This window comes from Triticum aestivum, chromosome 5D (assembly GCF_018294505.1).
Source record: "Triticum aestivum cultivar Chinese Spring chromosome 5D, IWGSC CS RefSeq v2.1, whole genome shotgun sequence".
Lineage (NCBI taxonomy): Eukaryota > Viridiplantae > Streptophyta > Magnoliopsida > Poales > Poaceae > Triticum > Triticum aestivum.
This window is the reverse complement of record NC_057808.1, coordinates 318,204,515-318,218,899: the sequence shown is the minus strand read 5'-3', so window position 1 is coordinate 318,218,899 and position 14,385 is coordinate 318,204,515. Positions and strand designations below refer to the sequence as shown.

At 46.1% G+C, this 14,385-nt stretch overlaps 1 protein-coding gene across 7 annotated transcripts; it reads right to left on the bottom strand.

Annotated features, from left to right (window-relative positions):
• Positions 1-13,789, bottom strand: LOC123121446 (lysine-specific demethylase JMJ25). 7 transcript variants are annotated; one of them, XR_006459721.1, is made up of 12 exons: positions 12,915-13,789; positions 12,724-12,826; positions 12,088-12,409; positions 11,936-11,999; positions 11,129-11,834; positions 10,160-10,489; positions 9,609-9,920; positions 9,459-9,531; positions 9,268-9,353; positions 9,022-9,141; positions 3,167-3,510; positions 1-230 (listed from the first exon to the last, which is right to left on the bottom strand). XR_006459721.1 is itself a non-coding variant. In XM_044541420.1 (12 exons), the coding sequence occupies exons 1-12, from the start codon at positions 13,481-13,483 to the stop codon at positions 147-149; spliced, it is 2,895 nt and encodes a 964-aa protein (XP_044397355.1). In that variant the 5' UTR covers positions 13,484-13,789; the 3' UTR covers positions 1-146. The 7 variants fall into 7 exon arrangements, 5 of the variants coding, with proteins under 5 accessions (XP_044397355.1, XP_044397357.1, XP_044397356.1 ...); XR_006459722.1 differs by lacking the exon at positions 3,167-3,510 and adding an exon at positions 3,651-3,754 and having other exon boundaries at positions 12,915-13,788; XM_044541420.1 differs by lacking the exon at positions 3,167-3,510 and adding an exon at positions 3,651-3,776.
• Between the last annotated feature and the right edge of the window lie 596 nt (positions 13,790-14,385).

Below are 14,385 nucleotides of genomic sequence, written 5' to 3'. Positions count from 1 at the left end.
TTCACAACAACAAAATAATACTTTATTTCTTCACTGAGCTCAACTATTTTCTACAGAGTACATCGATCTTTTGCATAGTCTACCTTTCCTCGGTTATTGTGCCAGAGAGCTTTTGGCAACACTATTCATTTTACTCAACACCGTTGTCAGCAAGCCAACGGGGAAGAATGCCAATGCTCCTTCAGAATCTCCACGGCATGATCAACAGCATATATTATCATCTTCTTCACCTGTGCCAAATTGAAGGTAAGATTGTCAGTAATGGTTCATGGTTATCGATGTAAATTATTTACAAGTAAAATTAGTCAAGATGCATCGGAAAAGATAATGTGTGTTCTTTGTTGCAACATACATCAAAATTCAACTCGTATGGTCAGCCCTAAATTTCGGCCCAACTAAAAGCCCACCTGAAACAGGACCACTCTGGTACAGATGCCCTAATCCACGCTTACGTCTCCGGAAATTACGGGCCAGTTCTTTTCCTGGCTTTTTTGGGCTTCCAGAATAAGCTACCCCCTATCCAGCTTATTCTAGAAGCCAAACCAATTTTTTTCTTTTAGAAGCCTACTAGTCAAGTCCTAACTATTAGACTTCTAAAAAAATAATTTTGGTCGGGCTTCTAGAATAAGCTGGTTAGGGGTAGCTTATTTGAGCTTATTCTAGAAGCTAGCAAAAGAACTGGCCCTACATCTCTTTGCAAAGGTCACCCCAAAATGCATTAGTGCCAACACGTGGTGGGTTTTCTCTACACAAATTTACAGGGGTTTTCTTTTCGCCATCGGAACAGAAAAGGCATGTTGTCTTTAAATTTAAAATGTTTTTACCTTGCATTTCCTTTCAGGACGTGTTTGGTAGTCTGCATACAGCCCAGGCCTTGGTAGCCTGCATACAGCCCAGGCCCACTGGATGCAGCTTTTTTGGTTATATGCAAACGCAGTTGGGCCTGCACGACACGAATTCTTAAAGTACCATTTTGCCTGTATCGTTGAAAACGCTCAAATTGACGGTTTTCAGCCAGGCCCGAGCAATGCTCTCGAACCCACGTGGATGGCTCTGACGACACATGCAAGTGGTTTGCAGGTATTTTCCTTTAATCACCTTTTAATCTCATTCATCGCTTCTACATAATCGTGCTTCGATTGGAGAAAAGTTATACACGAAAAATATGCGCCTCGATGTTCTGATTCCATTCAAGCAATCATAGTTTCGTTCACGCGTTGACTTTCGTGTTCATATTTGAATCTTTTTTGGACGAAAATTTTGACATTCATGGCAAATGGTTGACCGTTTGAAGTTTCCTTTGACTGGTAGCTTCACCTCGCTGTCTGACACAACTTTCATGTTGTGGGTTTTCTGTTTCACAAATCATAAATGATTCTTAATAGCAACTCCAACGCGCCGAACCAAACAGACGTGCGCTTTGTCCGCTTTTCGTCGGTTTGGGTCGGCCAGGCGGAACGTCCGCTTCCGCGTTGAGGTCAGCGCATGCGTCCAACGCTGACCCGACCCATTTTGACGTCGCGCGAAAAAAAAGAATACAAATATTTTGAAATAAAAACAAACATTAATTAAACATTAAAACCGACGGCCGACAAGAGTCCAAGCGTCCACATTACATTAATTAAACGTTAAAAAAACTAAACTACGAGGCAGCGCGCTGCCCTAGGCGTCCTCGTCGTCATCGGGCCGATGAGGTCGATCAGCGTTGGCGTAGGGCCGGCCTAGGGTAACGTCGTGTTCCAGACGAGGTGATGTCGGGCTCGGGCTATGCCACCGCGGGCTGGGCCTGGCGCGCCTCCTCCACCTCACGCTGCTCCTCCTCAGCGTCGCGCTCCAGCTGCTCAAGGTACTCGCCCTCGCGGCGCTTCTCGGCCAGCCGTCGCTTGCGCCATTGCTCGAGGTACGCCGCCTCCTGCCGCCGCCGTCACCCCCATCTAGATCGGCGGGGTGCTCACCCACTCGCACACTTCTCCCGTCCAGGAGTAGCGCTCGACAGGGGTCGGCTTCGGCTCGGCCTTGACTGGGGACGGCGGGGCCAGCGGCGGCACGAGCAGTCGCTGGCCCCGGACAGCGCCATGGCCTCCGCCATGCGTGCCTGGTACGCCGCCTCCTCCTTGTACGCTGTCCTGAGCCCCTCATCCTCCTCGCTCTCCCGAAGGACACCGCCATGGTCGCGAACGATGATGGGCGGCGATGGGGAGCTATGGGAGACTTCGCGGACGTCACGCCGCCTGGCCTCCTCGTGCTCGAAGGCGAACCAATGCGCCCAATAGGGCGAATCGGCGTCGTAGGCAAAGTCACGGCGCTGCTCCGCCGTCAGCAGCTCCCGCCGGCGCCGCACCTTCTCGTGCGCTTTTGCCGACAGCGGCGCCGTCAACACTAAGATCCTCTCCGTATCCAAGTGTCGATCGTGCGGCAGGGTGATGTCGGAGTAGGGGAGAGGGACGCGGTGCTGCCAGTGCCACTTCGCCTGGTGCACTGGCACGCCCACGCGTTGCCTCTGCCGGCGGGAAGACGCCGGCGAAGGCGGGGGAGAGGGGTGGCGGGGGCCTTGCCCTTGGCTTGGACATTGCCAAAGAAGAAGCCCATCATGTCAGTGGCTAGGGTTGCCGCCGACGGGGAGCAAATGGGGGTGGTGAGATGGAGACGCCCCCCCCCCCCCCCCCCCCCCCTTCCTTAAAAAAGCCGACCGCCGTCGCATGGGTCCAAGGTCATAAATTAAGCTGACCTCGGGTAGTTGGACGACCGCCAGGTGGGGACGCACCGAACACCGAGAAGGCGCGACGCGTCCGCTTCGTGTCCGCGCCGACGCATTCATGTCGCAAATTTGGGCTGCAAATGCGTCGGCGCAGACGCAAAGCGAACACGTTTTGGGTTTGGGTCGGCACATTGGACCTCCGGCCTTCCACTTTTGTCCTCGCACACCAAACGAACGCAGGCAGACGATTTGGGTCGCTGCGTTGGAGTTGCTCTAATCTCCTTTATTCGTAATCTCGTTCACCACTCTCCTTCTAATCTACACAACTGTCTATCGATTCGATATAAGTTGTACATGAAGATGCATGGCGACGTTGTGGTTCCATTCAAACAATTGGTTCGTAGTGTAGAGTTTTCCTTTGACGGTATTGAGGGATTGAAGAACTGCCATGGCCATGCCACCTGGTACCTTGTGAGAGTGGTCGTGGAGGCAATCCATGGTGGCGTGCTCCCTATGATCAGCAGTTGCTTCGTGGTGTGCGCCGTAGCCAGCGTCGTCGCCGACCTTCTTGTGGCACGCGGGAAGCTTCATGGCATCTCACCGCCAGTCTTGTTCTGCAATTAGGTGTGGCTGTCGGCGTCGGTTTGTTTGGCTTTAGTTGCGACGCCGTGGTAGGCCTTGTGCCCGACCTCTGCTGGTACAGCGGCATCGACCAGTAGTCGTGCCCGTGGTTCCCTCTGTCGTAGTCTACCTGCCTTGTCATAGTCGTCCTGTCTGTGGTCGCCGAATGTGCATGTGCGTTCTACTGTAATCTTTATGTTCAAGTGTAGTTGTTAACTCCTAATCACCATGCATGTATGCAACCAAATATCGAATGAAAATTGCTTTCCTGATATGCAGGCAACAAAACAACATGCAAGCGATCAAACAACATGCAAACATTGTGTTTTACCCTGTGTTTCCTCAACCAGTCTCCACATGGAAGTTCCAGCCGCCGGCCTTGGATGGTGTCCACTTTTATATCCGGTTGTATTTTACTCATCTTCAGTGCTCCCTCTGTTTTTAAATATAAGTCTTTCTAGAGATTTTAATATAGACTACATACAAATGTATATAGACATATTTTAGAGTGTAGATTCACTCATTTTGCTCCGTATGTAGTTTATATTGAAATCACTAAAAAGACTTAAGGAATGGAAGGAGTAATATAAGGGGTAATTACTTTCCAGTTGTATAACTTTACAGGGATTCCAAACGGGGCCTTATACTTCGCATCTACTTCCTCCGTTTCCAAATATAAGTTTTTTAGATATTTTAATACAAACTATATACGAATGTATATAGACATATTTTAAAGTGTAGATTCACTTATTTTGCTTCATATATAGTTTTTATTGGAATCTCTAAAAAGACTTATATTTAGGAACAGGAGGAGGTAGCACACTTGTACTTCCCACATAGCTCAAGTTTAACTCTCCCACACACAACGCAAATGTACTCATCACCGTGTAGTGTACCAGTGCACCTGTACTCCCTGTGATTAGTGACTACACACTGAGCCGCACATGCGCACAAACGTGCAGTAAGCAAAAATAGAAAGAAAAAAACGGAAGAGGAAAAAGCATAGAAGAATTAGAAGAAAGCAGAGGCCACATAAAAATTGGAAAACCAATACAGAAAACCCAACAGGGACACCAATAACGACCCTGGCGAGCTCCAGATCTTCACTACGTAAGATCAATGTGGGGGAGGGAAGTAGTTGCAAGTGGAAGGTTTAATGTGAACCATTAGTTAGGAAGGTGATTCGAAGCTACACGGACTTTGATCCATTGTCTGAACAATCAAGAAAATGTAAACCAAATTGTATGTGGCTTGAAGCGAAATCCCAGGGCTGAAGCTGGAATACGGTAGGGGCAGAGAGAATTTTTGATAGAGCGGTGAAATGCATCGAGATAGAAAAGAACACCAATGGCAAAAACACTCTACTGGACCGACACTGACACCAAGATGAAAGGGGAGCGAATGGATTAGAGAGCCCAATAGTTAAGACAACAATTATGGCTCTGTAGATGCAGTATTCCATCACTAAACAAAGACAGAGGGAGGTTGTAAGAGAGACCTGGTCAGCGTTTAAGAGAGGAACGTGTCGAGAGAAAAGACACCTATCCGGGGAGGTGCAAATGAGAGCTGCAAAGGGAAATGCAATTCAAAGGCAATCCTTTGTTGTTATCTGGTCCTTGAGAGAAAGAGGACCTTATCAAGAGTCCCTCACCTATGAATCACTGAAATAGCCTAGCTTTCCAAGCCAAGTGACCTTACTGTAGTGTAAGCAAGGCCAACGGGGAGAAGCTATAGCTTTGAGAGTTGCTGAATTAGTACCTGTTCACACAAAATGTTGATAAACATAGGGCGTGAATTAGGGGAAACATCGTTCTTGCGAATCCGAATGGACTGGCAAGAACAATGGCAGCAAGGAGCACTTGTTTTGCATCAGCTTGTAGCTAGTAACTGGAGAGTTTCGTCATAGGTCGAGAGAGACGGGGACAACCACTCTAGCTAGGTGCAACCATAATCCCAAATGACAACAATATTTGCATGGATTCTTTGGGTGGATAAGTCACAAACTTGGCAAACTAGGCAACTCTTGTGCAATAGCTTTTCCCAAACACGCCTACTTCAAATGATACATGTTTTATAGGGTTGAAAAGTAGACTCGATGACTACGTTTAGTAGTATGCCCCATTGTCACGCTGCAGTTCGAGGATGTTGTTTCAACAACAAAAGATCAAAGGCAAGTATTTTTTCTTTTCTTTTTGAACTTATCATAAGTGTTCAAAGCAATTCATTTATAACTTTGTTTCTGCAGGTTTGTTTCTTCAAGAACTGAAAAATGGTTGGCTTCCTCAACATGGCGCCTGAGTTTGATTAACAACAACGAAGATGAAAGGACAGCCATTCATCGAACTATAAGATAAACTCAAGTTAGCATTCACCTGATCACGGATTTGTTTGGCATCACTTCCTCTTATTGGTCCAACAATGGTTGGGGATGTGTCAACGATTGGTATCATTAAGTTCCATCTCACTAGTCATCCACTGGTGGTGGAGTGACTAGGTCCGCAACAGTGCACCATCGACTCCGAAGATTGCAGGCACCGTAAACATTTGACGTGATATTAAAGATGCGCTGACTCTTCTTCGGTGGGCTGACATGTCGCCCAAGCTCGCCGCCACCGCTGGCCTTCCTGTGGCTGATACGACAGAGTATCGGAGTCTTGCTGGGGCGTTGCAATACCTCACCTTCACGCGCCCCGATATCGCCGATGTTCAGCAGGTCTGCCTTCACATGCATGATCCTCATGAACAGCACCTTGCGGCCATCAAGTGTGTCTTGCGTTACATCAAGGGCACGCTCTCTCATGGCCTCCAGCTCTACTCCACATTGTCGGGTTCCATGATCACCTACACCGACGCCGACTGGGCTGGATACCCTGACACTCGTCGTTCCACTTCGGGCTTCTGCGTCTTTCTTGGTGATAACCTCGTCTCTTGGTCGTCAAAACGCCAACATACCATGTCCCGTTCCAGTGCCGAAGCTGAACATCGAGCCGTGGCCAATGCCGTTGCCGAGGCCAACTGGATTCGGCAGCTTCTTCACAGGCTCCATCGCCCTTCACCGACCACCACGATTATCTTTTATGACAATGTCAGCGCCGTCTACATGTCGACGAACCCCATCCAGCATCAGCGCACCAAGCACATCGAGATCGACCTCCACTTTGTTCGTGATCGTGTTGCCCTGGGGCAAGTGCGTGTACTGCATGTTCCCTCATCTCGCTAGTTCGCCGACATCCTCACGAAGGGTATCCCGTCATCACACAAGATTGGGACTACGCCGAGAACATCGCCTCGAGCAATTTAATGATGTGAGATGTACCTAAAACACGCCACTGAGCAAAACTCCGAGGAGAGATGAACATACATATGGACTACATATTGAATCAGATATATAACACAAGATAAACACATTGGGACTTCCCTCGGATCACATCACCAGTTTGAAAGGACCAACTCTGCCACATCATTGGCACAAAAATTGGTGGGTCATGACTTCATGCACGACAAAATTAAGTTGCATGATGTCATATTCAACCGGGAGAACGGCTGGAATTTTCTATTCAAGGGCCATATATAATATCAAATAGCAAAACAAGTATACAGTTTTAGAAGAGTGCTCGTGATTGCTTGCCGGAATTTTTTTTTCTGTTTGATGGTCGTGGATTTGGACATTGTGTTGGAGAAACTAAACGAGAACTTTGTGGTCATCAATTCATGAAAAATCAGACAAAAACAAATGAGAAGGGATTCGTGCTGTTCATCACCTTCAGAAATTATCTTCAAAAAGAACAAGGTTTGCAAAGAGTAATTTACAAAAATCCTGAAGGAGAAGCTGTTTGATGGTCATGGCTCTTGGACATTGTGTTGGAGAAACTAAAGAAGAACTTGATGGTCATCAAATCAGGAACAATCAGCCAAAAAACAAAAGAGAAGGGATTCATGACGTTCATCACCTTCAGAAATTATCTTAAAAAAGACAAGGTTTACAAAGAGTGGATTTTGAGGACTGGAGAAAGCACAAAACGGAAGTGTCATGTTATCAGTTCAGAAATCCTCGTCAGCAAAAAGACGAGAGATGGCTTGCGGGAGTGATGTTGTCAATAAGTGTTATGTTGCAGGATGATTGTGCACAGAAAACAGGAAGTCTGGAAGTAGGCGAGAAGAAATTGTGGCATATTCTCTGTAGCAATTATAATATTTGAAGAGGTGCATAAAAGTTATTACAAATACAAATGCTTGTTTCTGCCGAAAAGGCGCCGGTTAGTCAACTTAATATACTGCCATCTCTTGTATTGCACGTGAATCCAATCTGTCTCCCTATAATATTCAACTCTAACAGCCATGTCATATTCTCATGGAACTGCCTTTTGCCCACACAGCGCTGACAGTGGGCGCTAGGGATAAAATTCCTGGCCGGTTTGCAACCACCTGCTCAAATATAATCTCTATGGGTTCTTGCCTTTTTCAAATATAATGTAAGTGCCTCTAAACTTGTTTGCTTTGGGAGCTAGGATTTTAATATGGGCACTTTTTTTTCTTTTTTTTTAAGCGCATATTTACGCGACTTGCATTGGACATTGCCTGAGCCTGCAAAGGAGTGCAACCCTATGATTTGAATTGTGTTCCCGCTTGATCCAATGGCTACTGTCCAGTAGGTGATGTGGTTAATGAGGATTCATGATTGAGAGTCCGTTTTAGAATAAGGAGGGAAGGGATATTTCAAGAGTTGGGAACTAAGACCGCATTAATTTTGTGGATCACGGGACGTTTTGAGAAGTGGATGCTAAAGTGGGCAAAAAATATCCGACTCGAATTGCAAGGAAAAAATACAAAATGGGACATGAAAAAGTGTAATAAGAAAGAGGAAGGCTACAACAATCTCGTTCCTGAAATGCATACCTAGAGACGGTCCAATATAATAATCCTACAGATGCTGCACTTCATCCTCCACCAACAACTGTGCACTGCTCTCCCCATCTCGTGACACCAACACGCATGCAGCTGCGGTAGTTAGTGTATAGAGTCAGGCCGGTAGGAATATGGCCAGGGTGGTGCGAGGTCCCAAGAGCAACAATCGCTTCGCCAGCAATGGCACAGAAGACGGGAGCACTGTAGGTCATGGTGATGACAGCAGAGGAACTTCACTGCAAGGGTTGCAACAGCAGCGGTGCTGGTGCCTTAAGTTCACTACAATGCATGCACAGCTGCGACAGCACAAAGAGAGAGAGACTGTGTCGGCAGCGACACTGCAAAGGCATAGGTCACGGCAGCCGCGGTAGCGTGAGGGTCACATCAGTGACTACACGTCAAGCCAACAAACACAGGAGGAAAGGTGATGCCAGGATGGATATCAAGGAGATGGTCGCCAGTGAGAAGGATGAAAAGATGAGGCAACACACAGTCAGAAGGAGGTTACTTTATGATGTAATGTGGCAGATTTAATTAGTTATACCCTTGCATAAAAGGAAGTTAAAAGGAAGTAACACAACTTCTGTTACAATCCAAAGTTAGGTACCGAGCATGTTCCAGCTGGTCTCAACAAAAGAGAAAAGAGCACACAGGAGCTCATCTTGCATTGTACTAATATATTAATTATAGTCCCAAGCTTAGCTTAATGCTGCTCGAAATGCATATATAATGCAGGATGGCTAAAATGGGTGCATTGAAAAAGTCTTAATTATGTTCATAAAAAAGGTCATACTTACCTCTAATTTATCTTCTTTTGCTCTGTGGTTCTTAGGAAGCACGCGGAATTGCTGAGTTAACTTGACACACTCCTGGACATTCTCAGGTGATACAAAATCTATAGCAATTTTCGTGCAAGACTGCAATGATAACAATAAAATTAATCAGGTACATAACATGCAAACTTAAATATTATTTCGCAGTTCTCCCTTATCTAGCACAGGTATGGAGTTGTGGCACTGCTATGGTAAACTGAGAACATTTACCTTGAGATTCCGTACTTGATGAGGGCACCCAGCAGGTATAAAAACTGCCTCTCCAAGTTTTTGTACAAATGTCCAAGGCTCGATTCCTAAATGGGAGTAACATAAAATTCAAGAAAATACAAACCAGACACTGCAACCATTTGCAGTAAAGAATTGGCAAAGTGTTACAAAAGCAGACAAACAGAACTCACCATGCTCCTCTTTAAGTCTCCTTTTATGTTCCTCGGTTAGATAGAATGTTTCATCATGTAGAGGGTTAAATGTCTGCAATCAAACATGGTGAAAGATGTTAAACATGATGGCAGCAAGTACAAGGTTGTTCATATCACACAATTACCAACCTTTTCAACTGGAGAACAATATATATGGCGAAATTCCTTGGAATGTTTACGAAGGTATGTTTCCAGTTTTGGAACATCCTCCCTCCTGAAAATATCCCATAAAGCACCTCCATCATCGTCCATGCTGCAGTTAGGAGAGGATGTGTGGTTTGAATCCAGACAGTTTTTATGACATGCATCACTTCCATCAATTGCAAAATTCCCACAACAGTCCTTTTCATCTTGTAGCTCATGTCTTGCTTTCAAGTTTTTTATTGCATTTTCTTGTCCTTCAGAAGGGGCAACTTTTGCAGTATGCATCAAAACGTTAACCTAACAATATCAAAGTTAACATAAAATAATTAAAGAGAAGCAAATCTCAGCAAGACTAGCACCAATCATGGTTCTACTATTGGTCCCAAGAAATTGAATGTTCTACATTACAAGAAAATTAAGTTCTTTGAGGTAAGCAAGTGTGAAATTTTTCCTTTCATATATACACAAGAGATAGGAATTTGCTTCCAAGGTATTTGTGCTTCTCAATTGCTAAGGGAGTACAGCTATTTACTTACTGCATCAGATATATCACAATGAAGCTTCGTAACAGAATCTCCTCTGCCAAGTTCCTGCGCATAGCCATAAGCTATGTATGACTTTGGGCCCATGTCAATCTTTAGAATGTCATCAGGAAGCAATGCGGAGACACTTAGCAAGCCAGATTTCAAATTTGTGTACGGTTGAAAGGGTAAAGAATTGATGTATTCCACTCCATGCGAAGGTAAAAGCTCTTCAAAATGATTTGAAGTAGGCCAGTCCTTCAATTTAAGCATTTCGGGCCATTCATTTTGATACACCCGACCATAATAGTATCCATTGAAGAAATCCTGTGTGCGTATCTCGACCTGGATTATTTAAACACAAAAGGTGAATTTCCTTTCTGGGTAATGAGAAACGAAAAACATATGACTACACTGATCAAGTACGCATGAAACAGATTAATTCAACCCCTTCATCCATCCTAACAGAAATTTGTCTGAATATATGTTCTCTTGGAACCTTGCACTTGAATTAAATTACATATTTCAGACAACTGTGATGAGTTATTCCTGAAATAACCAAAGAAAAGTGTACTTCAAGACAGTAAACACTTTCCAGCTAATGAGCTCATGGGACTGAACAAATTTTTTGGGTGACGGTGAACGAATTAATCAACACCAAGACCTTTTCAATATTCAGGACGCTAATAATTGTATTGAAACCGATGGATAGGTATAAAATGCTCATCATAATTATAGAAAATTGGTAAATGTGTAACACGATCAGCTACCAGATACCTTTGGAAAAAATTCTAGATCTTGGCAACAAAGTGTTTTTTTACACCTCAATATCTTATGTATTGGGAATCAGTTGACAAACAAATACTCCCTTCGTATCAAAATATAAGTGTCAAAAAGCGTCTTATATTTTGATACCGAGGGAGTACACTATAAAGGTATTCAAGAAATAAAAAAAATCCTAGATATGGAATGTTTTTCACTAACCTCACAACAAGATAAACAATCAATACACTTCACATTTTTCATATCAGGGGTAGTACTAGCACCATGTACTTCAGACCACATATGTGGTGGTTCCCAGCTCAAATGTGGCATTTTCTGTAGTACCCCTTGTACAATAACAGGTTCTCCTTTAACCCAGTGACTCTGGAAGTGAGTTAGATCGTCTGTTTTCTCATTATCTGATTTTGGACAGTATAGGCAGTTATCTGTTGAATTATCTCTGGTGGCAGCATGTCTTGCATTTTCATGTTTAGTACAGCACGGGCATTCATTTGTATATCCGCTGACAATATCAGAAGGTTCTAGCTGCTTACTCAACTGTAGAGCATCGCTTTCAAGCTTATTTAACCAATCTTTTGGAAACATCTGTCTCAACTTAAGGGCATGATCACCACAACCACCAAGTTCAGGTGGGGGGCAATTAATAGTCCCATCAGTATTAGCACACCACTTGGTAGTCTTAGGCTGGCAACTGGACAGGTCTGTTTGTACGCAGTTCATCAACTCAGGTGATGGATCACCACCATGCATATAGTCGATTCCTCTATGAGGATAAGATACCAGCTCTTCCCGACAAGAGCCCTTAAGATTATTTTCACGAAGCTCCTTACAGCACGCAATGCATAATTCATATGAGCAGTTTGGACAGCTTCTATGCAGATCAAAGATCGAAGTTCTGCAATTGTCACTAGACAAAATAGACAAGAAATCATAACTACAAAGTAGGAGTAAAAAATAACAACAGGAAGTAAAAAAAATCCAAAGTTGGATGAATGGAGCATTCAGTACCAGAACATCCTCTCATCATTTCGGCAGTCAGCCTGTTCAACACTCAGTTCAGACAATTCCAACCCTGTTTGGCAGAAAACAGGGTAAGTACTAACAATTAGTTGCAAGGTTACTCTGTTTAGTTTCCACATGTTCTGGAGAATCTAGTTTACCTTGAATTTTGGCCTCCATTTTTCTCTCAACCATCTGATCCCTGTTCAGGTCACTCAAACAAGGCACCAGATAGTGCAACAGATATCTAGCATGTTTTACTTTAGTTTCACGAGCAATCTCATCAGCTCTTGCATCCAACGTATCTACCTTGTCTAATATGACCGATGTGCTATTAATCTCATTGGAACTTAGGAAGGAGTTGTCATTTGCTTCGGTCTGTGCCACCTCATTCCGAACCCTGGTTGACTTTACACCTGAGGTGTTAGTCTTCTTTCTCTTCGTTACTGATCTACTGCCGTTGCGTTTCCTCAAAACTGAACTCTATGAGGGGGAAAAATACATATTTTAGACCTCAGCATATGGCGTCAATTTTTTTTTACAGCTGTTATGGTTTCACAAATCTGTAAGTATGTCAAACACTGCAAACACTTGATAATAGATTTCCTTGTCACAATCTAACAACAATTTGTACTACAAGTCACAGCATTGTCAGTTGTCACAACAGAGAAGAACTATATAATTTAAAACAAGAAATCGTATGAATGTAACCTACAAATCTGATGTGCTGATATCATGCTGAACTGCTGATGCGTTTGCACTATCAGAAATAACTCAACAAGCAACAAGATCATCACCTTGGGTTCACCCTGCTCCTTGGCAGTGCACCGTTTACAATTGCAGATTCCACGGCAGGACGGGCACCTGACTCTAACCTCGGCCAACGACAACTCCGGATACCTGCAAACTCACAGGTCTCGCTGGTAACTCGGATGTCCATTCGTGCTAATAACCGAACATTACAAGCGGGGTGAGAAAAGAGATGTACATATCCTCGATGCAGGGGCCGCAGTAGATCTTCTCGCGGCATCGCTTACACTTGGTCATCTGCTGCTTCATTGCCGCCTTGCACTGGTGGCACGACCTCCTCCCCTTGGCGCGGCCCGCGGTGCTAGTGCTCGGCGTCGCCTCCTCTGGTGCGGGCGCAGCCGTTTCCGCGGGCACGGCGACGGGGCGGCCCCTCTTGGCCCCGTTTCCGCTGCGCCGCCTCTTGGGCACGGCGCTCCACGACGGGGACCCGGAGTCGGACGACGCCGGCGAGGCGCAGAGCTTGGCGACGCGCCGCCGCTTGGGCACGGCGCTCGACGACGGAGACCCGGAGTCGGACGACGCCGGCGAGGGGCAGAGCGTGGCGACGCGCCGCCGCTTGCGCGGCCGCGACGAGCGCGGCCCCTTCCTCTTCGTCCCCCTCCTCTCCATCTCGACCCCCCAGTCCTCGTCCGCCCCCTCCTCCTCCACGAGCGGCGCGTCCTCGTCCTCGCGCTCGTCCTCCTCATCCTCGAAGACGTACTGCCAGCCCACGGGCCCCCCGGCCCGACGGCAACCAATCGCCCCCATGGCCGCCGCCGACGCCGCGCGAACCCACGGACGATCAGGGCGAGCAACCCAGATTCGGGGATTCGATTTTGTTTCCAATCCGATCTCCCGGATTTAATACCTACGCCTATCCCGTCGAGCGCAATCTGGCCGGGGCGGGCAGGGCCGCAGCCCGCAGGTGTTTTCGTCGGAGGGGAGTGAGGGGCGGAGGGAGTAGCGACCACGTGGAATGCGCGTACGGGGCGGCCCGATACAAGGCTCGCTCCTCCCCGCTGCTGCCGCTGCTGCGGCCGCTGCTGGTTTTTGATTCGGTTTCCGGTGGGTTGGTCGCTCCTCGTGACTGGCGGGTGGGCGGGTTGGAACTTTTAGCTGCGGTAAAGGTTTTTCTGTGTGGGAAAAATGTACGGGTAAATGTTACTGTCGTTTATTACCTGCTGTATATATTTTTTGTACATAAATAAAAACGTAATTACAGGTGCGAAACGAAGGATCGTTCGCTACGGCATGGGCCTGACTGACGTTGACGGGCGTGACAGGTCGTGCCAAGTCGTGACTTGTGAGGCGTGCCTCACAACTTTCGAGCGATAGAAAGGTCCAACGGATCTCTTTTGTAGTACAAAGTATAGGCCGGCCAGGAACTTGACACGTTTTCTATTTTTGACGGAAGTATCAGGTTACGGCCGCGTTGAAAGCCTTGTGCCCGGGATGACCAGACATGTTCGCAATCAGGGAACGATTCTTGTTTGGCTCATGACATCTCCAACCGAAACCCACAAAAATGCTCTTGCAGCCATCCACCGACAGAGGAACCACTTCACAGACATGGATGTGGAGGGACGTCATTCAACCGTAGCGGCATATATTTCAAACTGTATTTTAACTAATCGGATGAAATTGATGTAAAGCGGCCGATATTCATCAAA